Source organism: Octodon degus, unplaced genomic scaffold (genome assembly GCF_000260255.1).
Source record: "Octodon degus isolate 3935 unplaced genomic scaffold, OctDeg1.0 scaffold00062, whole genome shotgun sequence".
NCBI classification, from domain to species: Eukaryota; Metazoa; Chordata; class Mammalia; order Rodentia; family Octodontidae; genus Octodon; species Octodon degus.
This window is the reverse complement of record NW_004524638.1, coordinates 9,130,877-9,158,583: the sequence shown is the minus strand read 5'-3', so window position 1 is coordinate 9,158,583 and position 27,707 is coordinate 9,130,877. Positions and strand designations below refer to the sequence as shown.

The 27,707-nt window shown below is 48.2% G+C and overlaps 1 protein-coding gene and 1 pseudogene across 1 annotated transcript in view; one reads left to right on the top strand and one right to left on the bottom strand.

Moving 5' to 3' along the window:
• Window positions 1–27,707, top strand: part of LOC105742621 — a 60,369-nt pseudogene that overhangs the window by 10,838 nt on the left and 21,824 nt on the right.
• The window catches only part of Anxa13 (annexin A13), a 56,937-nt gene that overhangs the window by 25,185 nt on the left and 4,045 nt on the right, over window positions 1–27,707 (bottom strand). The window contains exon 2 of the mRNA XM_023718824.1: window positions 5,449–5,524. Within this exon, the coding sequence (XP_023574592.1) occupies window positions 5,449–5,524 (76 nt within the window). The remainder of the gene's footprint in view (window positions 1–5,448; window positions 5,525–27,707) is intronic.

Below are 27,707 nucleotides of genomic sequence, written 5' to 3'. Positions count from 1 at the left end.
CGAGACATAGAGTTCCTAACCAAGCAGAGGCGATGCTGACCCCCTGGATAGGTGGGTCGGGAAGAGGAAAAGCCTGGGCTTTGGGTGTAGCAAGGGCTAGAGAGGAGCTGGCTGGAGATGGGAAAATGTAGAAAAAATACAAACTTTGAGATGTTTTTACCCTTGGTGTGACTCTGTGCCAGACTTCAAAACCATCTTTGGGACCACAGAGGGGTTGAGAAGGAGCAGCCAGGGCCAGGGTCCCTGGGCGCTGTGTTCTGGCTCTGGCACGCTCACCAGCTTCGTGTCTTCAGCTCGTGCATTGTCTGGACAGCTGCAGTTCTGGGGGAGCTTTGGCTGTTTGATTCCAGTTGAGTGAAAGAAAATTCTAGGATGAGCTCACTTGCAAGAAAAGCAGGAGCTAATTGCCTGACTACCCGTTTGGCTCCAGCAGGTTATTTGTGTTGCTCCTTTTCCTCTCCCCCTGCAGCTTCAACTGCGTATCCAGTTCTCACTTGGTGACAGTTTGTGAGTGCCGGAAATGTCACCTCCAAAGGCACTTCCTTTTCTCCTGCCACTTGAACGCTCCCTTTGGGCTCAGTGGCCCTGTCACTGCAGTGGGCCAGTTGTCACCCTGGCCCCTCCTCCCTTCACTCCCACCCAGTCAGTCATGCGAACACCTCTCTAGTCCATCTTGTCTCACTAAGGTCCACCCAGATCCCCAGTCTCCGTTTTCATCGCGGCGCTCGGCAGAATCACTGAACAAGCCGCCCTTCTGTACCTCTGGGTCCTTCTTCCACCCGGAACACCGTGCTATCTCTTCTCTCCCCTTTACTTCTGCTCCTTCTCCAGTGCTTCAGCTCAACAGTGGAAGCCCAGGGCAGGGGAAAGCATTCCTCTCTGGGTCCCATGCATGACCTGTCCTTGCTGCCGTGACAGCCTGAGAGTTCCATAGGAACAAGGCGTCTTGCTCCCTGCTGTAGCCACACAGAAGGCTCTCAGTGTTTATCAGATGACTCTTAATGAATGAATGAATGAATGAATGAAGAATGAATGAAGAATGAATGAATGAAGAATGAATGAATGAATGAAGAATGAATGAGTGGAGAAATGTGCACATTATTATGACAACCTGCCTGCCTTGGTATGAGGTGCATGTGATACTCATACAGGCTGAATGTAGCAAAGACTACTAGAAAATCCTCTGTAGTGTCACTTGCAACCCATGTCTGGATCCACGTTCATATTAAAAAAAAAAAAAAGCAATGCCCTCTAGGCTTTCCTTCCTGAATAGTCAGAAAAACTGAGTTCATATTTAAAACCAGTGTCATCTGGGCTTTCCCTTCTAGAATCCTTTTCCAAAGGGGCCCGAGGGCCCAGGAATCCTGGAGTGGCTCTGGGACATGGCAAAGTGGGGCAAGGCATGACAAGGACTCCTCAGTTTCCCTCAGCCCCCTGTGTCCGGGGCTCAGGTGGGTCATGGAGGTTGTTTCTGCTGTCCGGCTGCAAGGTGACCCCATTCCCATTCTTCATGTCACACCATGTGTGTCATATAAGCAACCTGCACTGCCCCAAATTTCCTGTAAACATTTGTACTGGTTTGAGGCCCTGGGGCCAGTCACTCGTGATTCTGGGAAGCTGTTTTCAAATCCTCAGAAAAGAACTGTGGATCTGTCTGAGCATGAATGTGGGGAATGATCACACAGCTGGGTCAGGGCTGAGCTGTCCTGGTCAGCCCGGGAAGTGCTGCTGTGGCTTTGCTTCCCAGCAGTTTTCTGGGAAGACACCCAGCAGGTGTTTCTGCAGGCCCCAAGGTCTGGATACCAGTTAAGGTTCTGAAGTAGTCGAGCCCAGGAGGCTGCAGCTTGGCTTTCAGCAAAGCTGGGTTCCTCCACCCGCCAGCCACTGGATGACTGGAGCACCCTTGGAAACCTGAGCAGCCAAGCACTGGGTCACTTCCTGCAGCTGCAACCTCAAAGAGCTTTCTGGTCACACAGGCTGAATGCCTTCCCATCAGTGGGCTCTGTCGGGTGACCCAGCAAGAGGGGCCCATCAGCCTGGCAGAGAGGAGGGCAGAGGGAAGGGCAGCATGGAGGGCACAGGGCGGGTCTGTCCTGAGTTCCCTGTGACCCAGACTCCACACACACACACACACACACACACACACACACACACACACACGGAAAGCAGAGAAAAGAGAGAGACCCGTGAGTTGTGCGTCATTTGGAGAATATACTGTCATGACCTGATATTATTGTGTGGATTAACATAAAGCGGTGAGGGCTGGGGCACGAGCGTGAGCTCGGCGATGCTGCGAGCCTCTGCCAACCGGGGGCACACGTGGCCACTGAGCACTTGCAGTGTGGCTGGGCCAAGCTGAGATGCTCTGTAGGTGCAGAAGACAGGCTGGATTTTGGGACACTTGACATGACAAGGACGGCTGGGAATCACTTCAGTGCTACTGTTTATATCCATTACTTCATGGAGCGATGTTTTTATAAAATTCAGGTTAATTAAAACAACACATTTCACTTACTTTTTATTTTAAAATTTGGCTTCTCAAAAATTTAAAATGACTTGTAGGGCTCGGGGTTGTGGCTATGGGACATTAGCACCTTAGTCTTTGAAATCTAGCCCTGACGATGGTCCATCAAGGACATGGGCTCATGGTCTTGTAGACCGATCCTGCTAATAATTTGATTTGCTTTAGCCTGTGCCCAGCAATGGAAGCTGGAGTCTAGACCTTCAATCAAATCAAGTCTCTGAGAAGGCTTTGGTTTCTGACGGCCCACACTCATGGCGTGGCTCTCTGGGCTTGGCAATATATTCAACTTCCAAGCCTCTTGGATTTTTATACGTTAAGTAGTTCTACCAACAGCAACTTCACGGTTGTTGGGATGTGCGGCATCTGCCCTAGCACGTGGCACACAGAAGGTGCTGTACGCAGTAACCCCTACCATATTGGTCCTCTCCTGTGACAAGCGCAGCGGCGGGAAGAGAACAGCATGCCTTCCAGGCAGCTGAAGCAGAGATTTGCCCTTAAGAGCGGCTGTCCTTCTCACACCCACTCGGGTTCCCACCTCCAAGGCCTCACTCAAGAGCAGCAGGGCAGCCCCACCTGCCTGGAAAGCTCCTGGAGTCCCTGCCACTTAACAAAATGCAGAGCCGCAAATGTCCCGCTGCTTCCATGCAAAGAAGTCTGCTCCCAGCTGCTGTTCTCCACGTGGACAGGAGAGAGCAGGAGCAAGTCCCTCCAACTCCTCTTTGATTCCCCAAGCCCAGCAGCTGTGTGCCATCTGCGCTGACAGTGGGTGCCCTCTCTTCTTCCTCCTTCCATCCCTCTCATCTCCGGCTCCCTCTCTCCTCCCTTCCTTTCATCACTCTCTCTCCTTAGACTCCCTCTTCATCCCCAACCCTATGGATCAGCAAGCACTCTGGGATCCACGAGCAATGTCTGCCATGATGATCCAGATGGAAAGAGTGGTATGCATGCCACACACCTGGCATCTCTGATCCAGATAGATGCTTCCGTACAAGCGGAGATACCAAGGGGCGGAGAGGCTTCCAGTTACGTTCTCAGCTGGTGGGATGTAGAGGTCTCCCTACCACTTTCCTAGCAGATCTCTCCTGTCCCCAACTGCCTTGGGGCTGCTGCCCGCCATCCCCTAAGCAAGGCAGACTATTCTCACCTCAGAGCACCATCTGCCCACTTAGGTCTTCACTTTCGCCCCCTGGAGGCACATACAAGATTTATGACCGTATTTATTCCACCATGACACCAATTCCCGGGAAAGAAAATCTCTCCTGATTTCCTTCTAAGTAAAACACTATGCCAAGTAAAAGAAGCAAGGTGTAAAGAGCCATGTATCGTATGGCTCTGTTTATATGAAACATCCAGTACAGGAAAATGCCATAGGTAGGTTAGGTTAGTGCCTGCCTGTGGCCGAGGGTGGGGGCTGTCGATGGTTCTGGGGTTTCTTTGGTGGAAGATGAAAATGTTCTAGGATTAGTAGTATATTTGCACAACCTATGATCGTACCAAAACCCACTGAATTTTAATGTTACAAAAGGGGGAGTTGTAAGGTATGTGAATTATATTGCTATAAGGAAAATAATAATTGAATAATATCCGGCGGACTCAATGTCTTCTCAGGCCTACCCTCTGCCCTGGGGACCTGCAGCTGTGTGGCCAAGGTGGCCACCTGTAATCTTTCTAAATTGAGGTATCTGGAGTGAGTGACAGGATATGATCTGTCCCAGTGTTCACCACCAAATGGCTTTGTGACTTTGGGTGTGTTATTTACTAGGGCCTTTCAAGGAAGGAAGTACTTGAAAAGTGGTTTTTTGTAAGGACGATTCAATGAGGTTTTGTATACACAGTGACTGAAAACCTGAATGCTGCCCAATAAACGAAAACTCGAAGAGCCCGGAAATTCAGTCCAGCTGTCCGTTTAGCCCTCTCTCCCCATTAGCTTGCTCTTCTTCTGAGACTTCTCACCAGCAGCCAAACTCAGCCTAACTCTCAGGTCTCCTCTCCTACTTTCAGGCAGTTGAAGGAAATCATTGTGTTGTGGGCTGGAGCCATGAAAGCCCATCATGGTCCTTCTCTGTGGGGCTCTTGGCAGGGTCAGCACTCTTCTGGCTCATCTCTCCATTCTGCTACTCATGGGCTATTCTGAGACAACCCACAAGCCCCATGCTCCATCACAAACCCCCTCTTTGGCAGATAACCTCGTCCCCTACTCACTGAATCATGGAGCGTCACCAGGCACGAGCACCTTCAGTTTCTCCCCCCAACGCCCCCTATGTGTATCTGCTCCAGCTGTCAGTCCGAGCTCTGCCATCCTCCCAGCTGTGCCTTGGATTCCCCCTTCTTCCTGGCTCCTGGGACTTCCACTCCTGTCACAGTGGTCTCCTTGGGTCCCAGAGCGCCTCTTTGTGGCTGTAGGCTTAGCTGCTCTCTGCCTTGTCCCAACCTGGCCCTGGGTTCACCTTCTCCCAGCCAACTTCTGGCTCAGTGCTCTACTCTTAATCATACACTATGTAAATAGCTTCTCCAGGCTGACCCCAGATCCTTGACCTTGACCCCTGTTTCATACTCATTTGATTGACTTCTAAACACATCTCTCACATCCCTAATCCAGCTCTCATCAGGCCCCCTCCTTCTCCCCTCCCACAAAAGGGGTCAGAGGGATTTACACGATGTAGGATTTCATGAGTCCCTTCTGTTTCCTTTACCACAAAGTCCAACTGACTGCCACAATATCCAACTTCTAATTGTCATATAGAATGCTGAAGAGTAATAGGATCTGATCAAAGGTGTGGGAACTTGAATAGAAAGATTGTTAGTAGTGATCAACTTGGGTTAGCTTGCAACACATGGCATGTAGTCATCCCCCTTCCCGGTAGTCATGAGGTCAATTTTAATCAACTTCAGGAATAAATTAGCAAATGAAATGTGTTTCATACCAATTCCTTTGCAGGCTTTGTACAGCTTTTTGGCATCTCGATCCGCATCAAAACCCTCGTGACTTCTCACTTTGGTCTGGAGAAAAGAATTGAAAGTGTGAGAGAAGAGTACAATCATGCTTCAGTTATTTCTCGCTGAAATGGGTAGCTAACTGAAAGAGCACGCGGTCATCCTATAAGGGCCCAGCTGCCACTCGACACGTGGGTGCATGTGGAAATCAGCTGTGGAAGCTCTGGCCCAGGGCGGTGGCTGGGACTCTCCGGGGCCAGCTGGCCTTGGGTGGCCACAGGACAATGACCCTTCTGTTCTCAAGGACTACAGGCGTGGCCAGTGCTGTGATCAGCAATTTTCCTGTCAATCTCATCTCTGTGAGAATGTTTCTGAAACAGAAAATAACCCAGGGGGCCACCATCCTAAAGTGCTGGTTCCCTGCTTCGCCATGAGACGCGCTATATCTAGGGAATAGGCTTTGCCAGCTGGAAACAGAGGATTCTACGGTGCTACTACAGATGCATTTGGACCTTTGCCACCTACACAATGAGAAACACACACTGAGCTTTTCAGAGATGTCGCATGACCTGGAAGAGCATCGTTTTGGTTTACAGTGAGACAGAAAGTCCGGTGTCTATGCTGATGTGCGTCCCATGCTCAGTCTTTGGCATGACACATGCGCTCATGTGAGCATGGGTAGCTACCTATATTTATGTCTTGTTCTTTGTTTATTATTTTTCTTTCAATGAAACTACTTTGTTTTTATTTAAAATTATTTTTAAAAGAAACATTAGCAGGGCTGGGGAGATAGCTCAGTGGCATAAGCACCTGCCTGGCAAGCACAAGGTCCTGAGTTCAATCTCTAGTACCACTAGGAAAAAAAACAAACAAACAAACATTAGCTAAACCACACTTGGCACGGAGGACATTCACTCCTCTGCCTGGTGTCCTTTGGGACACTGCCGCTCCTCTAGTCTTGTGGATTCATGGACTCTGTCCGTCATGAGTCCTGAGCCCCATGGTCTGGCCATAGACACCGATGTGGGCACATCCTGTCGCTCCGGAGTGGGGATGTAGTCCAAGTAGAATCAGTTAGTCTTTTTATTGGTTAATACACTGAGAGAGCTACTGCCTTCCCCTTCTGGGCCTGCTGAGCTGAGAGACTGTTGGTCTAGGGGTGCCGTAGGCAGCCATCTTGTCCACCACATGGGGGAGGGGAGAATTCCCACCCTCAGATTCCCAGGGCCCGTATCCTTGCCCTTCCCTGTCTCATTGGTTAACAAACTTCCCCTTAAGTTAATAGGAGTTAGAATTCTGCCTTTGATTAATGGGAAATCCTAAGCTCCTTGCTCCTAAAGCACCTTTGGAGCAGCCCTTACCTCACAGCCTTTTGCCGTGTGAGGGTCTGGCCCATTTTCAATATCTGTCCCTGAACCAAGTGTGTGTGTATGTGGGGGGCATTTTTTGGACACTGACACTTGCCACATGCCATGCAATTTACAGACCTTTCTTTGTATGTCATAAGAAGAATAAACATTATGGGTAATAGACTACCTTATAAGTAAGGAACCCTGAGTTCAGACAGGGAGGGATTTTTGTTGGCTGTCTTGTGGTGTACCCCAGGATTGCATCCAGCCTAACTCAGCAACCAAAGCACGTGCTCTACCCATTGCCCTCTCCTGCCTCACACCCCCCATGGGTCCAGGCTTCCACCATCAGGCAGAGGAGAGAGGTGTTTCATTTTCCTAGCCACTTCTTTTGTAGGGTTGGGGAAAGCCATCTGGTGCTTTTGAACTTGTTGGTAGGACCAGCTGCATAATCTGCAGGCTCCTTGCTCAAAAATCATTTGGAATTCAACAGTGCGATAGCGAAGCCCTGCACCAAGCACGAGGCCCTTCCGAGGGTGGCCCTGGAGACTGCGCCGGCTGCATTTAGGAAGCTGCTCTGCTATTTGATGGCCTTCGGAGCACATAGTTCTCATGGTGGAAGTAGCAACAGCAGACAGCACAGGTGTCGTTTGCCATTCATACGGAGAGCTCGGAAAGGGATGCAAAATCGAACCAGGCAGCAGAATCTCTCACCCACAGGCTGATGCATAAAGGTCACACCAGCCTTTGGGGCGGAGAACTTGGTGGGACACTTGTTATCTGTCCCACTTGAAACTGAGCAACAGAAACAGGCACGGGGCCAGGAAATCCGCCGTGCCCGGGGCCGAGCACGCCTGCCAAGCCCAGTGTTGGCAGTACTGCTTCCCCACACAGGACACCCTTTCCTCAGTGGGACAAAGAAGCCGTGAGGGCGCATCGCAGGGGCCGTGTGAGGACTTGTCTGAGATCACCAGGTGGGCAGTGTCTGAGTCAGAGCCAGGCTGGAACGGAGACTTCCTGCCTCTGGCAGGTGAAACAGGACATTCCTGCTCCTGGTCCTCCTCCTGCTTTAGTGAGGTTGTTTAATGATACAACTGTCACACAGTTATAGGTTCTGAGGAGCTGGTGGGAGGATATAGTCGGTCGGTTCAAACTGACATCGGTACCTAGGGATGCGGTGGCGGGGGTGGGGGGCTGAATGACGCATTAGGGTGGAGGTGACGCAGAGGCTTTCCTTTTCTGCTTGGCAAATGATGTGTGTCGCAGCAGGGCAGGCTGAGGTCACAGGGCCCTCATTCTGATAGGACCCCCAACCCCTGTTAGGGGGTCTCCCTAGTGCGCTCCAGGGTGCAGTCTTGTTCCTTGTAGCACAGGATACTTGTCTTAGAGAAGGGATCATGTGATGCGATGATTTAGAAAAGAGAAAGAGGGAGGAAGAAAAGAGTCTGGGCTGGGGCCGCATCACAATGGCCACATTCATTAGTGACTGGTGAGGGGTTCCCCAAGTCCTTCTCCTTTGGTGAGGGCGGCAAGGCTGCCTTTTCTGGAACCTGTTGGAGCCAGCATTCCACACCAATTGTTCATTGTCAGCAGGTGGTAGCTGACTGGCCTCAGCCTGTCTGTCAGTTAGGAGATTTGGGGTTTTTGGAAACCAGAAGCCAGTGAGCAGAACTCCCACAGGCAGTGGGGACCAAATGAGACACAGGGTGGGTGGCAGGGGCTGGCAGGGTCGGGCATGCTTGTGAGGCTCTGAGTGGACTCGCAGGCATTCTGCTTGCCTCCAACTGTAGGCACCTTATAGGCAGAGCCACAGGCTCTGTTCATTCTGTTCATTTTAATGTCAATTACTTGGACACTCAGGAAACAAAAGTCTTAGATTTCAATCTTTAAAAATGGTTGGGCTCAGAGCTCCCAGGAGTCCTGGGTGGAATGTAGCCCTGCCCCTTCGCAGCAGGTGAGGAGCAGTGGCCCCTGACCTGCAAGCCACAGGTGCCCCAGCTGTGAGGTGGGGGCAGTGTCAGCTCCTGCTTGCTGTGACCTTCCAGTGGTGGGATTATGGGGGGCCACGTAGCTCTTCCTGTTTCTCTCATAACTTTTTGTCTTGTGATGGCTTTTTCAAAATTTCATAAAGTAATATTAGATTACAATTGAGCACGTTTTGATTCAACAAGTTTGGAAGATCTCTCTGTATACATATATGAAGATGTATATACAGCGGTCTCTTGCTATTTCGTGGTTCGACTTACATGGACTCATTGTTGGGTGGGCTTTCAAAAATATTCATCTAAATTATTTGCTATGGATTTTTCACCATATCATGGGATTTTGCAGTACCATGCAGTATATATATGTTGTTAAAATTATGTAGGTTTATGAGTTTAGACAATGGTTAAGAACATTAACAGTGTTTTTAAAAGTGTGAGAAAGTTTTTAAGTGTGTGGGAAGGGTTTATAAAGCCTTAAAATATATAGGGCCGGAGAAACAGCTCAGTAGAATAAGTGCCTGCCTAGCAAGCGCAGGGTCCTGAATTCAATCCCTGGTACACAAAGGAAAAAAAAATCCATAAACTAGGGAATCCACTCCTGCTTAGGCAGACGCAGGGGGGCCAGGAGTTTGATCCCCAGGCCTGCTGTGCTGGCCCCACCCCTGGAGTGCGCTGAGATGGCGATTGAGACTGGGTGTGGTGGCACAAACCTGTAATCCCAGCATTTGGGAGGCTGTACACAGGAGAATCACTAAGAGTCCGATCTATGCAGTGAGACCCTCTAGACCCTGTGCTAAATACAAATATATATATATACACAATGTTGCTACTTCGCTGATTTTCACTTATTGCAGGGGTATCTGAAATGTAACCTCCGCGATAAGTGAGGACCACTACCCATGCATTTATAAGCACATATATATAAGGATATATATTTTATGAATATTTTCAATTCTGCATACTTTGAATCAACAAGCTATCTATGTTCCAAATTTGTTACACACACACACACACACACACACACATACACACACATGCAAACACAAACAACTGGTCAGATATGTATATATAGATATATATCTGCCTCATATATACATATAGAGATATACATATTTATATCTCTATATGTTTCACAGTGCCATGAAGAAGAGAATAATTCATAATAGGTTGCCACTGAAGATATACTAGTCAAGTTTAAGAACGAGGTTTTCTGGTTGGGCTGAATTTGAACGCCAAACTTCTGTTTATTAGCTGTGTGACCGTGGGCAAGTCATGGAGCCTCTCTGTGCTGTTGTTTCCTCACGGAAAACAGGGATAAGTACTAATACTTACCTCATGAGGCTCTCATGAGAATTTGAATTAAGTCATTCACGAAAAGCAATGAAGCAGTGAACAGCATGTGCGTAATAAATGTAAACTATCAGTGTTTTTAGAAGGCAGAACAGCAAGGAATTTTTTGGAATATTCCAGCAATTTTTCCATTTGAGAAGTTTTCCCCTTGTAAGACGCACTCTCGGGAGCCATTTTTCCGCCATCATCTACTGCTTGGAACGTGCTTTTACCCGGGCACTAAAGTGGCTAGCAGTTCTGGTGGAGCCGAAGCCCTGGGTAGCACCCCGTGGGAGCTGTCCGACTGACAAGTGTGAGAATCCACACCTCTGGGGCAGCAGGTCCTGCTGGGCCCCGGTGCTGGGCAGGTGTCTGCCCCGGCCCTTGCGCAGGCTCCGTACGGCAGCAAATGCGACCAGCCCCCGCGGAGGGGGCTGCCTGGTGCTCGGGTGAGCAGGGGATTTCTCCTTTGGATGTCTTCCATCTGGTAGGCCTCCCTTCCTTCCCCGTGTCTCTCTGATCTTTCACGAGAATGTCAGCGATCCACTGTTCTTGAAGGAGAAGGCACAGCAAGTAAACCATGATGCTGGCAGCCCAGCAAGCAGCATCAGTGGAGCAGCGTGAGTGTTGCTCCCTGCGCAGTCCGGAGAAGGAGGCCTCGCCAGGGCTCCGGGCGGGGAGCAGCGACAGGAAGCGGAATCCCTGCCACCCGCAGCGCAGTGACCAGTGACCGCTAGGGCAAGGCGGTGCATATCAAGTCCCCAACACCCTCAGCCCGCAGGCCAGACACTAAAGGCCCTTTGTCCCACCGCAACCCCAGCCCAAGGAAATCTTAACACTCAAAAATAGATATTGGGAGCATCTTCTCCCAAATTATAGCAAAGCTTGGAGCTCAGCTTTGTGAAGGAGCTTGCTGTGGGAAATGATTTGCAAGCTGGGTCCTGTGTGCATCATGTAATAACCAAGATTTTAAAAAATTCCTTAGGGCCCGAGGGACAGCTCAGTGGGCTAAAGTGCCTGTTTAGGCACGCTTACCCGAGCACAGGGACTGTGGTTCTATCCTGGCACCACATGTCGCACCAGCCCCGCCCCCAGGGGGGGCTGAGTTGGCCTCAAAGTCCTGGTGTGGTGGTGCTCACCTGTAATCCCAGGGCTGGGGAGGCCGGAAACAGAAGGATCACTATGAGTTCGAGTTGCATAGTGAGACCCTGTAACAGCCAAATACATTTTAAAAGAAAAAAAGAATATTGTTTGGGCCAGTGAGATAGCTCAGCAGTACAAAGTGCCTGCTTAGGCAAGCTCAGAGACCGTGGTTCAATCCCGGACACCACATGCCTTGCCTGCCCCACCTCAGGGTGGGCTGAGCCAGCTACAAAAAAAAAAAAAAAAATTCTAGGATGCTGCCCCAAGTGCATTCATGTTTGTCAGTCCTCATGTTCTGATTTTCTGCTTGGATAGCATCCAAATCAGGATATAAGGGCAGGCTGTCATAAGAGACATAGAAACTAATTAAAACATATCTTAGATAAACTAAATTGTCTGAATTTTTACCTCCCTTTCTTTTCCTCTTTCCACTTCTCCTCTCTCCCTCTTTCTGCCTTCTTTCCTCTTTCCTTCATTTTATAAGCAGATACTGAACAACCCTTGCGTACCAAGTACTACTGGGGTGAAGGGGACACAGTCACCCCTGAGACACGCCTTCAGGGGCCCCGAGCTTGCGTGCTCACCACGGCTTCTCAGTGTGCTGTACGTGATGAGTAGGATTGCCCTGTAGGCGATGACCCCAAGGCTTGGACGTCAGAGTCTGTGTTCAAGGACTGCTTGGTCTTTTTCTGGGAACGGGCTCCTTGGCAGGCTGACCCTTCTCTCTGAGCCTTGCTTGCCTCATCATTAAAGAGGAGATGCGCCTGCTGCTCAAGGTGTGGTGTGACTGCATTTAGATGCAGGTGTGTTAGGGGCCCAGGAGCAGAGTTGGGTTACAAGGAACACTCGGCTGGTAGCACGTAGGAGTGGGCGCCGGTGACATAAGATGTAAGGGTCATTTGTAGACTCTGAAGCATTATTAAAATGTAATGGGAGGAGCGGCGCTTGCGTTGGCTGATATTTCCAGCGCGATTCCTCAGAAGTCCCACTTGCTGTGCTCTGCTCAGTAAATATTTGAACGTGGTTGACTGGTCTCACGGCTCTGAGCCAAAAAGGCTCTCAGGAAGTGCCGGGTGGGGAAGGCAGAGGGCTCCCACACTGATCTGCAGAGGCTGCTGTCTGCATTGGCGTGAAATAAGGAGGAAGAGGAGCAGATCAGAAGCAAGGGCCTGGATCAGAAGCAGGCAGGGGCTTGGGTCTCCTCCGCAAGAGGGAGATGGAGGCAGGGAAATCGAGGCCCGGGTGGCCTCGGATATGCTCAAGTTCTTTCCAATGTCACCTGTTACCACTGCCACTGCTGGCTCGTGGCATGTGGAGACAAGGTTGTTTCTTCTGGTGCAAATCTCCTTGCATAGAGGTTTTTATTTATTTTTTTACAAAATTCCTGAACAAAATTTATACAACTTTGCTTCGCTATACTTGGTATGCAATGAACCACACACTTTCAGCGTATGCAATTTGATGCATTTGGATATGCACACACGCCCACAACCACAGTCAGGGTAGTCTCTGTGTGTCCCCTGTACGTGCACGCAGGGTCAGATCCAATCTCTGAGCCAGTCCTTGTGTGCAGTGCGGAGTGCTGCTCACGAAAAGTGAAACGCACCGAGATCACTAAGACCAGTTCATCCCACGTAACTGGAACCAACTGAACGCTGTGGGACCCCACTTCTTGGGTTCTGATGTTTACTATTCTTTTCTTGTCTTTACTTCTGTGAATTTAGAACCTCATGTAAGTGGAAGAGCGCGGTATTTATCTTCCTGTGATCAGCTTGCTTTACTTAGCACAGGGTCCTGAAGATTTCCCCAAGTTGTTCCAGTGGCAGAACTTCCTTCACTTTAAAGGTTGAATAACATCCCATTGCCAACTTGTCTATATAGATTTTAGAGAACATTATAGAGTTGGCAAAACTGAATAGTTTGGGGAAGGGCTTCTTTAAGATGACACAGGTTGTCCTTCTCTGTCCCCTGACAACTGCCCTTGAGCCAGGTGTGGAGCTATTGCCCTCTTATTGTTCCTGTTTTCTCATATGGCAAGTGTTAATATCCACATCCTCTGGGTGCTACCAGGGTGTGCAGCCCGAGCTCTGGGCACGATGCTAGCACCAGGTCAATGCTGGATGCTATTTTTATTACTTCCTCCTATCTTGACCTCATTCCTATTGTTAAATGAGTCCCTTTCATGGTACTTTTCATGGAGATCTTAAAATTGGAAGTCTGCCACCATAAACTCAAGATGACTATGTAGTTTTATTTTAAGTCAGCAACCACTTTATACTTATGTAAAAGTAATAGCAAGGGCTCAAAGTCTTAGAGAAACTCAAAGGAGAATAATTTAAACCTGAGAATGATGACAAACTACGGAGCACTTATTTACACCAGGCAGGTCTCAACTTACACAGAGTAACTCATTAAATCACCAACCCTAGGAACAGGTATTGTTTCCTGTCCCTACACAGATGAAAAACCCCAACTGGAAGAGGCTAACCACTCGCCCAAAGGCATATAACTAGTAAGAGTTGGAGTGGGATTCAAACCCACAGACTCCACATCCAGAAGGCCCACCATCGGCTTCTCAGTACTGGGTCTCTACCAACATCATTATTTAGAAAAAAGTAATAATGGAAATTTTGGCCCAATTATTAGGATGCTGGGTTTTTTTTTTTACAGCAGCACCAGCTGAGATTTGTTCACCGGCCAGGGAAGCCGAGAGCCTCTCCCCGACTGTGAGATCAAGAAGTGCTCTTGGTGATGAGACAATCGTGAAATGGAGGCTGCAGGTGACTTGCTGCTGTTTGCGGGGGAAGTGGACAGCCGTCTCCCGGTGGGACTCTGTGCAGGCCAGCCCTACTGTTAAGGTCCACTCACATGGAGTCATGTATTCTGCTTCTAGTCAACTGAGCCTAGCACCTGCCCTACCCAGGTGACTCTTGAGAAGATGAAGTCAGATGACACAAGCGCGGTGTCTCTCTGACGACCCGCCGCTGGCAGAGGAGCTGGCTGGCAGGGTATTGCTCCTCCTCCCGCTCCTCCTCTTACCCCGCTATCCTCCTTCTAAAATGCCTTGACTTGCCTGTGTAGAGGGATCACAGCTAGCACGGCCATAGCCAGAGCATTTGGAAGACTGAAGAGGCACGAGGACGGTCACAGCAGGAGGGCCGCACTTTCCGCTCTGCTGTTCTCTTGGCTGAAGGCTTTCTAAGGGGTTACACTGCTGACTGCGTTCACACGACATGTGTCACATCTCTGCCTACCAGGATCTGTGTAAATTGATTGCTGAGTCAAGAGGCCTGGCAGAATGCGGTGGGGGAGGAAAAGGAAGACTTTTCCGGTGGATCCTTCCCTGTGGCCTTCCGAGTCCTCACAGGGCCAGAGAAGCGTGGGACTGGTGGCACGGAGCCTCGTGCCCCTCTAGCTTTTGACCACTTGGTCACCATTCATCCCACTGGCAACAGTGGGGAAGGGACCTCAGTGAGGAGATGTGCCTTCACTCTGAGACCAGTTCTGAAATCCCCCAGTTTGCTCAGCACGGAGGTGTTTCATGAAATGTGGGATTTTCAGTGCCAGAGCTGGGACAATTCTAGGAATAGGCAAGATGGGTGAGCCTCACTTTGAAAACCTACAAGAGCTGACCATGTGCAGCCCATCTCACTGTGGGGCTCAGGATAGCATGTTGATAATACAAAATCAGCCATGGTAGAAACAGCCAGACGTAAAATTTTGACAAGCTCACACATGGGGTTTTCGTCTTCCCTTGCAGAGTTGATTGTGGGGCATTTTCTACATGCCACTGACTTTGTTTTTGTGCTTACATTCTACTCTAATGACCTCTATCAAATTTCCTAAAAATACATTACTGTAAATATTCAGTAGTCTAACTCTGTCCCTAAGCTCCAAGCTTCTCAGTAGTAAGATTCTTGCATTGCCAGTGTCCACTGTTTGTGTATTAAATGCAAGGGAGTGGGGCTGCCACCAGCCCCAAACATGTGGGATTGAGCGGCTGGAGGAACTCCTTTCTGCGGGCGCAAGACATTTTTCTTCCCTTCCACGTGGGGAGGAATCTTCCTTTATACATTGCAGAATATACATCTTGACTTTTCCCCAATTTGTACTAGTGCCAGAAGTCAGTGACAGCAGTGGGCAGGAAGGAAGGGAGAGAAAACTTGTCCAGCCAGACATCTGGAGGGGCCAAGTTTTCTAGGGTGATGAAGCAGAGAGAGCGAAAACTTAATAAGGGGAATAAGGGGGCACTTGGGCGGGCTCAAGCTGAGCTCACCTAGGAGATGTCAGGACGTGCAAGTGAACAGGAAGCCTTCAGATTTTCAGATGTTGAGCAGTTTGGAGCTACCTAGAGCTTGGGGGCTTTTAGAGTTAACACCAAATGGAGGAAGGCTGGACTACGGGGAAGATGACCCAGACAAGGTAGAGCTCAGTGGCTCCTCAGGCCTGGGTGCCCACCAGAATCATGCAGGATGCTTTCCAATACACAAAGGACCACATCCCAGCAGGTCCTGCTGAGCCAGACTCTCCAAGGGGTAGGTGCATGGCAGGTATGGGTATTTTTAAAACGCTCCAGACAATTTTATTTTTATTTATTTATTTTTTTGGCGGAACTGGGGATTAAACTCAGATCCTTGTGTTTGCCAGTCAAGCGCTTATCCTACTGAGCCATCTCCCTGGCCCCCTCTCCAGACAATTTTAATGTGTAAGTAGGGTTGAGAGCCATGAGTCAAAAAAAAAAATCTTAGAAACTTTTCCTGCTGACATTCCAGTGAAGATGAGGGACAACTTGAAAACGTTTTGAGGACTGACACAGGGGAGGAATACTACACTCTCCCTAAAATGCAAAAGATAAGGAAAAAGGTCTATCATAGAATCTTGGAGAAGAAATTAAAGCCAGAATTTTCAGGGAGGTGACATGGGACATTAAGGCATTAAAGATCATGGGACAGAAATTGCTTTTAAAATTTTCTTTCAGTTCTGATTGAGTCTTTGCCTGGTGATGCCACAACCTCATACTCTTTTATCAAATGGATTGTCAGAGGGTAGAATGTGAGCCTGGCATGTCATTTGTCTTTGTAAATAAAGTTTTATTGGAAAACAGCCAGTCCATTCATTTACATTTCACTCATGGTTGCTTTCATAAAGTAATGATCAGGGCCTGGTGAGATAGCTCAGTAGTCTAAAGTGCCTGCTTAAGCAAGCTCAGGCAAGCACAGGGGCCATGGTTCGATTCCCAGCATCACATGCCGTACTAGCCCTGCTCCCAGGGTGGGCTGAACCGACCACAAAAAAAAATAATGATTGTGATAAAGTTAAGTAGTTGTAACAGTAACTATATGGCCTACAAAGCCTCAATTTTTTTTTTTTTTTTTTTTTTTTTTGTATTTTTAGGGAAGAGTCTACAAGGTGTTCAGGGTCTCACTACTAGATAGGACTTGTAGTGATCCACCTATTTAGAGGATTATATTTTTTATTTTTATTTTTTGGCAGAACCAGGGATTGAACTGAGGCCCTTGCACTTGCCAAGGAAGTGCTTATTCCACTGAGCCATCTCCCCAGCCCCTAAAAGCGAGGATTATAGGCACATGCACCACGCCCAGTCTTAAAACCTCAAATGTTTACTTTGCCAGCTCCTCTATCCCTTAGGTCTTTTTTTTTTTTTTTTTTTTTTCAATATTCTGTTGTTTATTATTACCTCGTCCTTGGATAATGCCTGATGTCTCTAGTGGCATCCATTTACCTAGAGAAGCCTCAGCTTTATCTTTTTTTAGGTCTTTTTTTTTTTTTTTTTTAGATCAGAAAACGGGTGACAGGATCAAAGTCTTCAGCTATCTATATCAAATTTAGTTAGAATTTAATACGTTCTTTTTTCTTCTTTCAATTACTTAGGCATTGGTGCTATGTTAGTAATATAAAGTTTCTTTTATAAGATAAATTGATCTACATTTAAAGAGCGGACTTAAAAACAGCAATTAGCAGAACTAGTAGAATGGGTGACAGATATATCTGGCAATAAGGTCACCCTTAAGTCTGAAGTTTGGGGCAACATGGAATGTGTCCAGGTGCCTCCTCTTACAGATGAGGAAATGGAAATCTGGGTGCAATGTCACCCGTCTAAGGTCGCCTCTTGCTTGTGGAAAAACCTGGACTCATACTTCTGTCAGAGAACTCTTGCCTCTGACTGGTTACTCATGTATGCTTTGAAACCAGTTAGCATGAATGCAACGTATTGTGTAAATAAAGCTCAGCCGCTGAGGCCCAGAAGATATCCTGGTGGTGATGTTTCTGCAGACATGATCAGTGGAGAGCGATGAGCAGCTGGGACAGAGCCAAGGGCCGCTTGGTTCTGAACGTGAATCCTGGGTGGGAGGGCCCTATTGGTTTCACTAAGTTGACTGTCCCTTGAGCGTGCTTCCCTGGGACAATAAATCGGATGAACAGTCCTGATTTTTTCTTTTTGGTTATGAACATCCACTAAAATGCTTATCTAATATATGCAAAAGAGTAAAATGACTAAATAGCAAAGATATTTTTAGTGTTCCTATTAGGCACGTCTAAGTGCAGTTTGACTCGTAAGAACGTTTGGAATTTCACCTTGGGGTTATTGCTCTATTTTCATTAGAATTCTAGATGATCATACAAACTCTGCTCAAAGTAGAGTTGACCTCTACACTCATATCCTCATCCTACTTGTACCCACGAGATGTTTAGTAATCTCAAGGACAGACCAGAGAGCCCGGAAAGCATGCTAGGAGGCCTGAGCTCTGCCCTCTAGGGCTGCTGGTGCGTCATGGGCTCCGTGTGGCCACCCTTTTCTCCCTCCAGAGATGCAGTTCACAGGGGCGTCTGAGGACCGAGTCTGACCATCACTGAATGCTGGGCAGAACAGATGCGTCGTGTGACAAATACATCCATTTCGATCAGAGCTCATTGTAACTTGCACATGCTGAATAGTGTCTTCTGAAAAAAGGAGCAAAACTTTTTAGATAAAAAAATAACCTTTTTCCTTATTTGAGGTGTCTTATGTGTTGGCATTTTAGCACCTTTAAAGAAAATCTGCGTAGTGAGGTTGGAAAGGCAAGCATTCTTAGGCCATGCTTTCTGGGATACCGGTGGATGTGACATTTACCTGCCAGAGGTGACTATGGAAACACCAGCACTTTAGGTGTAGGGTACAGTTTTGCTGGTAGCAATGATGGCACACTCAGAAGAGCGAATGTAGTCCCTGTTGTGAGCTGGGCTCTGGTGTGGGGACACCACGTATTGCAGTGCCCCGTGGGGCCAGACCCTAGCAGAGCTGGCGTTAGCAAATTAACTCGAGACTGTTTCAGCTGTGTCCCTGCAGCGGGTCCTGTTCATCTAGGTGTGGAGTAACTAGTAGCTCAGCAGCCCCAGATCCTCACTGCTGAATGTTTCTGCAGCAAAACCCTTCTTGGCCCCATCGTCAGGTGTTACTTATGGAACATCGGGGGGCAAAATGCTGCCCCTCAGCTGTTGCTGTCCCCAGTAGGAAGATGGGGGTCAACCTTGCAGAGAAGCTGGCTTCTCCCGCTGTGGTAATAGAGGAAATCATACGCAGCAGTGGCTGGACCAGACAGAAAGGCAGGGAAGCGCGGCTGTTGCCCGTGAAGATCCAGAGAGGTCAAGACGTTACGGGGACACCTTCTCCATGAAGGCTTTCCCACCTGAGCTCCATGTCTGATGCAGTTGGGTGTTCTCAGCCAACCCAGAGCAATTTCTTCTCCTCGGAGGCAATTGGCGATGTCTAGGGATTTTTTTGGTGGTCACAAATGGGGGCATACTTGTATGTATGTCTAATGGTCGAAGCCGAAGATTCTGCTAGACACCCTATAATGCAGAGTGGCCCCTGACAGCACAGAACTATCTGGCCCTAATGTCAATAGATCCTATATGCCAAGAGTGGCCCGACCACCCTGGCTTGATGGTCGAGAGGATTTTGTTACCTTCAAAGGTGTGGAGAAGGCTGAGCGTCTGGTGGCAAAAGGCACGTAGGTGCTTACAGCAGCGACATTTCCAGTCACCACAGGCAAACTGCTGACGTTACACAAAAGGGGAGATTAGAAGCGAACCACGATGTCTTTCTTTTTTAAAAAATGTTTTTCAAAGTATCCCAAAGGACAAAACTGAAAGATGAGTAACAGGATAAAGTAAGTAGGAGGAAGAGTTTGAGTTGAAATCAGATGGAAGTAAGAAGTCTGTCGTCACCTTCTGCTCAGTGTCTGCATCAGACCCATTGTGGTTCTTTCCAGAAGGATGTCGTGGCCATGGTGTCTTTCAGATGACTCATTGTGGGGCCCTTTGGTGTGGCACTGAGAGGGAGAACTTGTAGTTTCTGTTGGAGGTGAAATAGTGTTCATTATCTGGAAATGAGGCTTGTATCTGCAGGAAACGACTGCTTGCTCTGAGGTGCCCTCAGACGGCTTGGGAGCTAGAGCCCTCTGAGGAGTGAAACATCCAGACACGCACTTCTTGCTGTATTGCATCGACAAAGGAAGTCAGCTTGGAGGGGAAAGTGGAAATCATCAGGGAGATGATGGGTGTTTCTCAACCATGAGAGGCATGAAGCCTTCAGGAGTTAGGAAAGGGAACATGTTCCTCGTTAGAAACCACTCATCCATTTCCTCCTTATATTGTTGGTAGCCATATATATATATATATATATAATTTTTTTTTTGTCTTTTGAGAAGGGTCTCACTTTGCAGTTCAGGCTGGCCTTGAGCTGTCTATGTAGCCCAGGCTGATCTCGAACTTACAAGGATCCTTCTGCCTCAGCCTCCCGAGTGCTGCGATTAAGGCATTCGCCACCATGCCCAGCTTGGGTAGCTATTCTTGGACCATTCAATGAGAGTATAACCATGAGGTTCATTACTGATGGGGAACAAAGACTCTGGTGTGCTCTGGGACCCTCAAGGGACAATAACAAGCCAGTAGACTGAAAAGAACGCACGAAGGGCTGAGCTCGGTGATCAGGCATAGGTCAAGATGCTGTGCAGTGGGATAGAAATACAGTACCTGAACGAGTTCTGATTTGTTGAAAAGAAACAAAGTGAAATAGCTAAATTTGCTTTGAGCAAATTCCTATCTTAATCATGATCCAAACAATGAATGTTATTCTTTCTCCTGGTGAGAAATTTAAGTATTCATTGGATCCAAACTCATTAATTCTTTCTTTAATTTTCTCAAAGATTTTAATTTGTCTATATTCCCACTACAAGCATTCAAGCCCACATCGAGTGAAGGGTGAATTGATTTACATCTTTTCTGTCTGATCTTCAAATCTTCTCTTTTATTCATCCCAAGGAGTTAGTATGAGTAGTGGCAGTACTAGTGATAATAATAAAAATCATAGTAATGAGAAATTAATAATGAGAGGGCAGTGGCCCCCCAAAGGTTTGCTAAGGTCAACATTGGCCACAACGGTCCAAGCTGCATAACTGACCAAAGCTGACCAGGACTCTCCTCTGACAGTTTAGATACTGTGTAGATTCTCACAGGTAGGAGACGAAGCCTGCCCTTTCTATCTACGGGCTCTGCTTCTGCAGATTCAACCATTTGGCCAAAAAAGATATATGGAAAATAATTGTATCTGTACGGAACATGTATGGATATTTTTCTTGTGATTATTTTCCAAACAGGATAGTATGACAACTATTTACACAGTATTGGGTGTTATACAGACGTTAATCTAGAGATGATGTAAAATGCATAGGAGGTGTCGTGTAAGTGATATGTAAATACTTTGTCATTTTATGTAAGAAACTTGAGCACCTGTGGGTCTTGGTATGCAGCCAGCGTGGTGTGGGGTGGGGGGCAATTTGCTCAGCCCAGGGAACAGTGAGGACCCACAGCTGTCCTGTTCGCCCTGCCAGTCCAGGGTTGTTCTTTGGGCCAGTTGCAATCAGTGAGATAGAAAGGGTATCTGCTTGGAGCTTTGTACTAATAGCGGAGGAGTATCTCAGGAGAAAGACGCTTTCCCTCCATCCTCTTCCTGCCTGTGATTCTGTCACATGAGACTGATCATTAACTGAAACACACGGCCTTATACCAGGAGGGGACGCATGGCCCACATGTGCAGGTGGCAGACCAGAAAGGCGGATGCAGCTCGGGTTCTCAGTGCCCGGACTCAGTACTGAACCAATCCTGGAATCAAGTGCTTTCAGACTTCCTGTTACGGCTAACAATTAAAGGGATCTGTTATTTAGGTCACTGTTAGTCTGGTAGTGTGGCGCTTGCAATCAACCACATTCTGATTGTTCTAAAACAAACAAAAATAACTGTGAGTTGGTCAGACTCCAATTGCCTCAGGTAAAAAGCCCCATCTTCTCCCCTGAGTTTCAGATGTATCTGCCGGGCTATGTACCCAGGTGAACTACAGCCCGCTCCAACTCAACAGACCCAGTTTGCCTGCCTACTGGGTACACAGCCAGGTATTTGGTGTCATCTCAAATACAACCAGGTACCAGAAGTCTTCTGTTGTCCTCTTTTCCCTCATGCCCCAGGTTATCAACCAAGTCACTAGATTTGACCCTACTGTCTGTTCTCCTCTCCCTGGTTCCATCGTCACTGTTCTGGCCAGTGGCAGCAGCAGGCAGGGACCCTTCCTTTCTCTTGGGATTGCTGCCTCCTGAGTGCTGTAGTGGCCCCTGGTCTTATGCACAAACCATCCCTTCTCCATCAGATCCCAGTGTGGTCCCCCAGTCAGTGCCGCCCTTGTCACTCCTTTGCAAGAGACTGGTGAGGGCTTCTGCATGTGTTGCCTAAGGCGGTGGCTCTCCAAGTGTGGGCTGAGGAGCCGCAGTATTGACTTCAAAGAGGAACTGGTCAAATGCAAGTTCTTAGGCCACCGCTGACTTGTTTATTAAACCAACACTCTGGGGCAGGACTCGGCTCTGCTTAAATAGACCCTGCAAGGAAATCTGACGTGCTGAATTTTAAAACCAGTAGGGACTGAGATAATAGAACCCAATTTCCTTGGTGTAATAGGTTAAATAATGCCCCTTTGGAAATTCATGTCTACTCAGAGCCTCAGCACTCAGCCTTACTTGGAAACGGTCTTCAGATGTAATTATTAAGAATCTTTAAATGAAATTATCTTGGATTTAGAGTGGGTCCTAAGTCCCCATGATTAGCATCCTGTTAAAGAAAGCAAGGACACACAAGCACATGTGGAGGAGACGGCCATGTGACTATGGTGGCAGGGACTAGTGATCTCGCCACAAGCCCAGCAGCACCTGGAGCCTGCAGAAGCTGGAGGACACAAAGATGCTACTTCCCCAGAGCCTCCAGAGGGATCCTTGCCGGCTGATCCTTCGCTTCTGAACCACTAGACCTTAGAGCCTTAAGAGGCGAGGTGTGTGCTGTTTTAAGCTACCTGGTGTAAGTACTTGGTGCACAGCCCTAGGGAGCCAGTAGCCTAGGGAACCAATCCGAGTGGCAGCGCATCAAGGGCTTTCGGTCTCACCCTGTGCCCCCCCCCCCACCTGACCAGTGTCCTCTCCTGCCATTGCTCTGGTTCACTGATCTATCAGAGATAGTTATGGAGGGCCAGCGAGATAGCTCAGTCGTCTAGGATGCCTGCTTTGGCAAGCTTAGGCAAAGCGCAGGGGCCACGGTTTGACCAGGGCAGGCTGAGCTGGCCACACACACACACACACACACACACACACACACACACTTATGGAGGGCCCCTTCTGACTGAGATGTGCCTCTGGCAGCCAAAGGAAGGGGGCTGCCCCTCCAGGGAGACTGCTGTGTGATGCGCTAAGTGCTCTGGAAGGCGCTGTGCGCAGCAGTGCTGGTCCTCTTTAGCTTGGTCCCCTAGTAACTCTGTGATGCACCTGCCTCTGTGTGCACTCCTGCTCTACAGGGAACGCTCTGGCCCACCGCAGGGGCCCACTTCTATAGTTTCTCCTACTGAGAATCGCTCTCTCCACTTCCCGTTCCAGACCTTTGCTGCAGCGGTCACTTTTCTGCTGCCGCATCCATAACACGTTATTATAGTTTTTATTTGTCTGCCTCTTTCATTGGACTTGACCTATTTTGAGAGCATGGATTATGATCTTGTTCCTTTTTAAAAATTATGTGCAGAACCACCAACGGTACCTGGCTCCTGGGAGTTTCTCTACATTCTCATGTTCATTTGGCACTAGCCTGGAATTATGAAACTGCACAGGACAGAGATGGCTTCCTTCTTTTCTGCTGGCTGGAGCATTGCTTTGTGCAGTGCAAACCCAGGATGACAGGGGGCAGTGTCCACTGGGTGGGTGGGGTGTGGGAGGAAATGGGTGAGGAGGTGAGGCCTGGGTGCGAGGGGTGGAGCTGACAAGGCTTCGGCTGCCCTCTTTGGGTGTCCCTGCAGGCTGAGGGGGGAGTGGCCCACAGTCAAAGCTGGATGATAGCTATAATCTGGGCCCACGAGAGGCTGGCACTTCAACCCTGGTTGTCAAGCTTGAATTCACTCAGATGCGGGTTGCTGGGCTCTACCATCAGTTTCTAGCGCAGTCCATCTTGGGTGGGATTTTCTCCACATACTGTAAGATCCTGGATTATGCCAAGAATGTTCTTTTGGGGATCAGATTTGGAAAGACTTATACTAGAAGGCCAACAGCAGGCCCATGATTCTCAACTTTGGATATAGTAGAATCACTCTAGGAGTTAAGAAAAGTGTAGATACTAGGCCTCGTCCGTGAGTGGTCTGGTGCGTGACTGGATATCAGGATTTGAATATTTATTTATTTATTTATTTATTTATTTGGTACAGGGTCTTGCTACGCAGTTCAGACTCATAGAGGTCTTCTTGTCTTACCCTCCCCAGTGCTGGGATTATAGGCATGAGCCACCACACCTGGTTTTGGTGGCCAGCACTGTGTGGAGTGACACAGCACGAGGTCCCAGGTATTGAACCTGGATCCTTCTGCTTGCCAGGCAGGTGCTTAGACCTTCAAGCTATCTCCCCAGCCCTGGATATCAGGATTTGGATGCCAACTAAGTAGAACATTGCTAAGTTGGATTAGTTAGCAAATGTGATGAATGGATAGATTCATCACACCTGATTGAACATTTGCTTACCACTGTGAGTTGGCATGGTGGTGTCGATACCTAGGATAACAAGTCATGATCCACTGTTAGGGGACTGTCAGTCCAGGGTAGGGCAGATACACAAGAGAGATGGCCTAAACACTACTTAGGTAGTGACAGTTGTACACAGTCTATGAGGTAGGGAAGGGGTGAGAGAGGATGACAAGGCATGACCCGTTCATCTAGTAGGTGAACTAGTCTAGTTATTTCAGTAGAAGCCTTAGGGAGTGTGAAGAAATTCTATGAAATCCCAATCCATGCACTATCTCTTACTAGATGTTCAAGTTACCTGATTATCCTTTGCCACACTTTCTCCATATCCAAAAGGGGAAGAGCACTAGGACGGCTTTCCTAGATAGTGTTGAAGAGTAGGTGGCACCTGTCTGTGTGTAGACCTAGCAGAGCACAAGCCCAAATCTCGTGGGCCACAGTGGTCCATGCCCTCATGGCTCGTGCCCACCAAGCACTGGACAGGCATCGCTCAGCATCAGCATCTCGGAGCACCCTATTCCAACTTCCAGCTGTGCCCATCGTCACTGGGAATGTGGTTTCTCGCTTCTGTACTGAGAACACGGATGCCAGCACGTGCCACTGACAAGAAATCGACAATCTGGGTCAGCGAGATATCTCAGCGAACTAAACACTTGCTTTAGCAAGTGCAGGGACCAGGGTTCGATCCCCTGTCCCTCATACCACGCCAGCCCTGCCCCTGGGGAGCGCTGAGCTGGCAACTGAGTCCAGGCGTGGTGGTGCACACCTATAATCCCAGTGCTGGGGTGACTGAAAATAGGAGGATCACTAGGAGTCTGAGCTGCATAGTGAGACCCTGTACCAAATACATTAAAAAAAATGAAGGAAAAAAAAAAAAAAAGAAAAAAGAAATCGAATAGCTATGACCACACAATTGCATCTGAAGTGGAGCTGGACTTTGAGTGGGGCCTCGTCTTACATGAAGAAGGCATGCTTTAGGGCAAGCTGTACTTTGACACCAGAAGTCTTTGTTTCCTCCTGCACTCACGGAGGCATTCCATGATAAAGGTAAGGAAGGTGGCACTCTACAGCCAGTCTGGTTTCTGCTCAGGCTCACTGCGGGTCTTCTAGGCTTGGCATCCCAGTGTGTGGCTGACACACGCTTGGCCAGAGCCGCACTTGCGTGGCTCCCAATCTCCCCACCTTGACTTTACCTGTCTCCCCAGCCTCCTTTTTCTTTTCCAAGGAATTTGGTCTCATCACCACCTGTCAGGCCACTCCCAATTTCACCAGAGCTTAGCTGGAGTTCACCTGCTGTTGTCCCCAGCTGTCTTCATTTTAGACAATATTTATGTTGGTGAAACATTGGCACCATAAAGTCATTAGTGGGTGTGCTCTCGGGCTCTGAACAGCTACTGCCGCGCTCACACTCATGAACACTTAGTGACATCTGCCTCCACGGACAGCGTGCGCGGCTGTCCTGGAAGGTTAGTGGTGCTGTGTTGAATTCAGGGTTCCTTAAACTCAGCCGCACGTTGGGATTACCCAGAGAGCATGTACAAGTCCAGTACCCAGAAGGGCCACTAGGCCAACCCACCCAGCCCCCGGGGTGGCACGCGGGCAGCAGAGGCCCTCAGAACGCCCCAGGCAAGCCCAATATTCCTTGTTCCTCATCCGCATCTTCCCAGATATTAGCGCGCATGAGACTTGCTTAAGGATCTTATTAGAGCGTACACTGTGACTCAGAGGTCTGGTGTACCCCGGGGGACCCGTATTTCTGACCAATGCCCAGGCATTGTGGAGCTGCTGCTCAGCCAGAGCTTTCGCCGCGGGCAGCAAGCGGAACTGTCCTCTCTGGAGCCTCTTCACCAGCCTTCAAATAATGTCACAGAATCACAAGCCCTTACGAGTTGGCGATTAGTTTCATATTTTCAACGGCTCCTTGAAATCTTGCTTCCTCCCTACTCTGTCCATAATCTGTAGCCACACTCCCGTGGCGAGGTCAGCAAGCACAAATCTTTATTCTCTTCTGGATGGTGATTGTCTTGAAAATAACGGGATTGAGGAGCCAAACACATTTTTTTCCTGTGGCTCTTGGTTTCCTTAGTGAATCTCCCTGAGCCCAGGGACATACCCCACAGGGAAACACATTCTTTGAAGCCTGTATGATTCAGCAGGTTATAGTTACTCAGGTTGATCATAACCCAGTCTCCTGGTTGTTACTACTCTAAGTATGTCACCATCAGTAAGTCCTTCAGTTGAAAAAGAAAATTTATGATACAAAAAAAAAGACCAGAGGTGGGGAACAGAGAGCAGAAGCGACTTTCAGTTTCAGATTTCAGAACTGGCTTGGATTCTAGGTCTAGTACCTTGGAAAACGTATTTCCTGCCCCATATTCTACAGCAGTACTTGCCAGATAGTTATCTGTGGACCTTGGTCTGTGGACGTCTACTTGGAAATTTAAAACCTCTCTAGGAGCCTTTTAAAATAGTACACTTAATGCTCATAATAACTTAAAAATTAATACATAGCACGCTACATCATCAGGGTCGCCAAGCGCTGGCGCACGACTTCAGTGCCTGCTGTTGTTTATAATTTTACACATGCTAAATTTTATTTCATTGTTATCAGAATAAAAGAACAGAGAAGGGAGAGAAGCTTCACAAAAATCACACTTGAGCCAAGAGAAGGCATTCTATGAAGTATTAGGAATCAAGTTTTCTCAATAAGTTGAACAGGAAAACCATTATAGAACCAAGAGGTTTGGCCACATCAAAATTTAGATCCAGACCACATCAAAACACAAAGGCAACTATAAGAATCAGAGCTCCTTCCATTGAATACAGCCATTTACTTAGATAAAATAGCACTATCCATTACACAAACCAATAATATACATTCAAATGTCATGGACTAGAATTTCACTGTATTTGATTTGTAATTATTTTTTAAATTTATATATTTGGTACAGGATCTCACTATGCAGCTCAGACTCACAGTGATCCTCCTGCTTTAGCCTCCCCGGAGCTGGGATTACTGGCCTGTGCCTAGACTCAGTGGCTGGCTCAATACTCCCGGGGCTGGCCAGGCACAGCATGCGATACAGGAGATCAAACCCAGGTCCTTGTGCTTGAAAGGCAGCTGCTTAGGCCACCGAGCTTTGTTCCTGGCCCTGATTTGTAATTTTGTTCTGTAGTTCCTTCAAAAGTAGCATTCTTGGGGACCTGCCTGTTAGCTTGGTTGTTTAAGTGCCTGCTTATTCCTTCGCAGTCAGGAGCAGGATACCTAGGTTTGATCCCTAGCTCCTTGTGCCTTACAAGACCCACCCTTAAGGCAGTCTGAGCCAGGCAAAAAAAAAAAAAAAAAAAAAA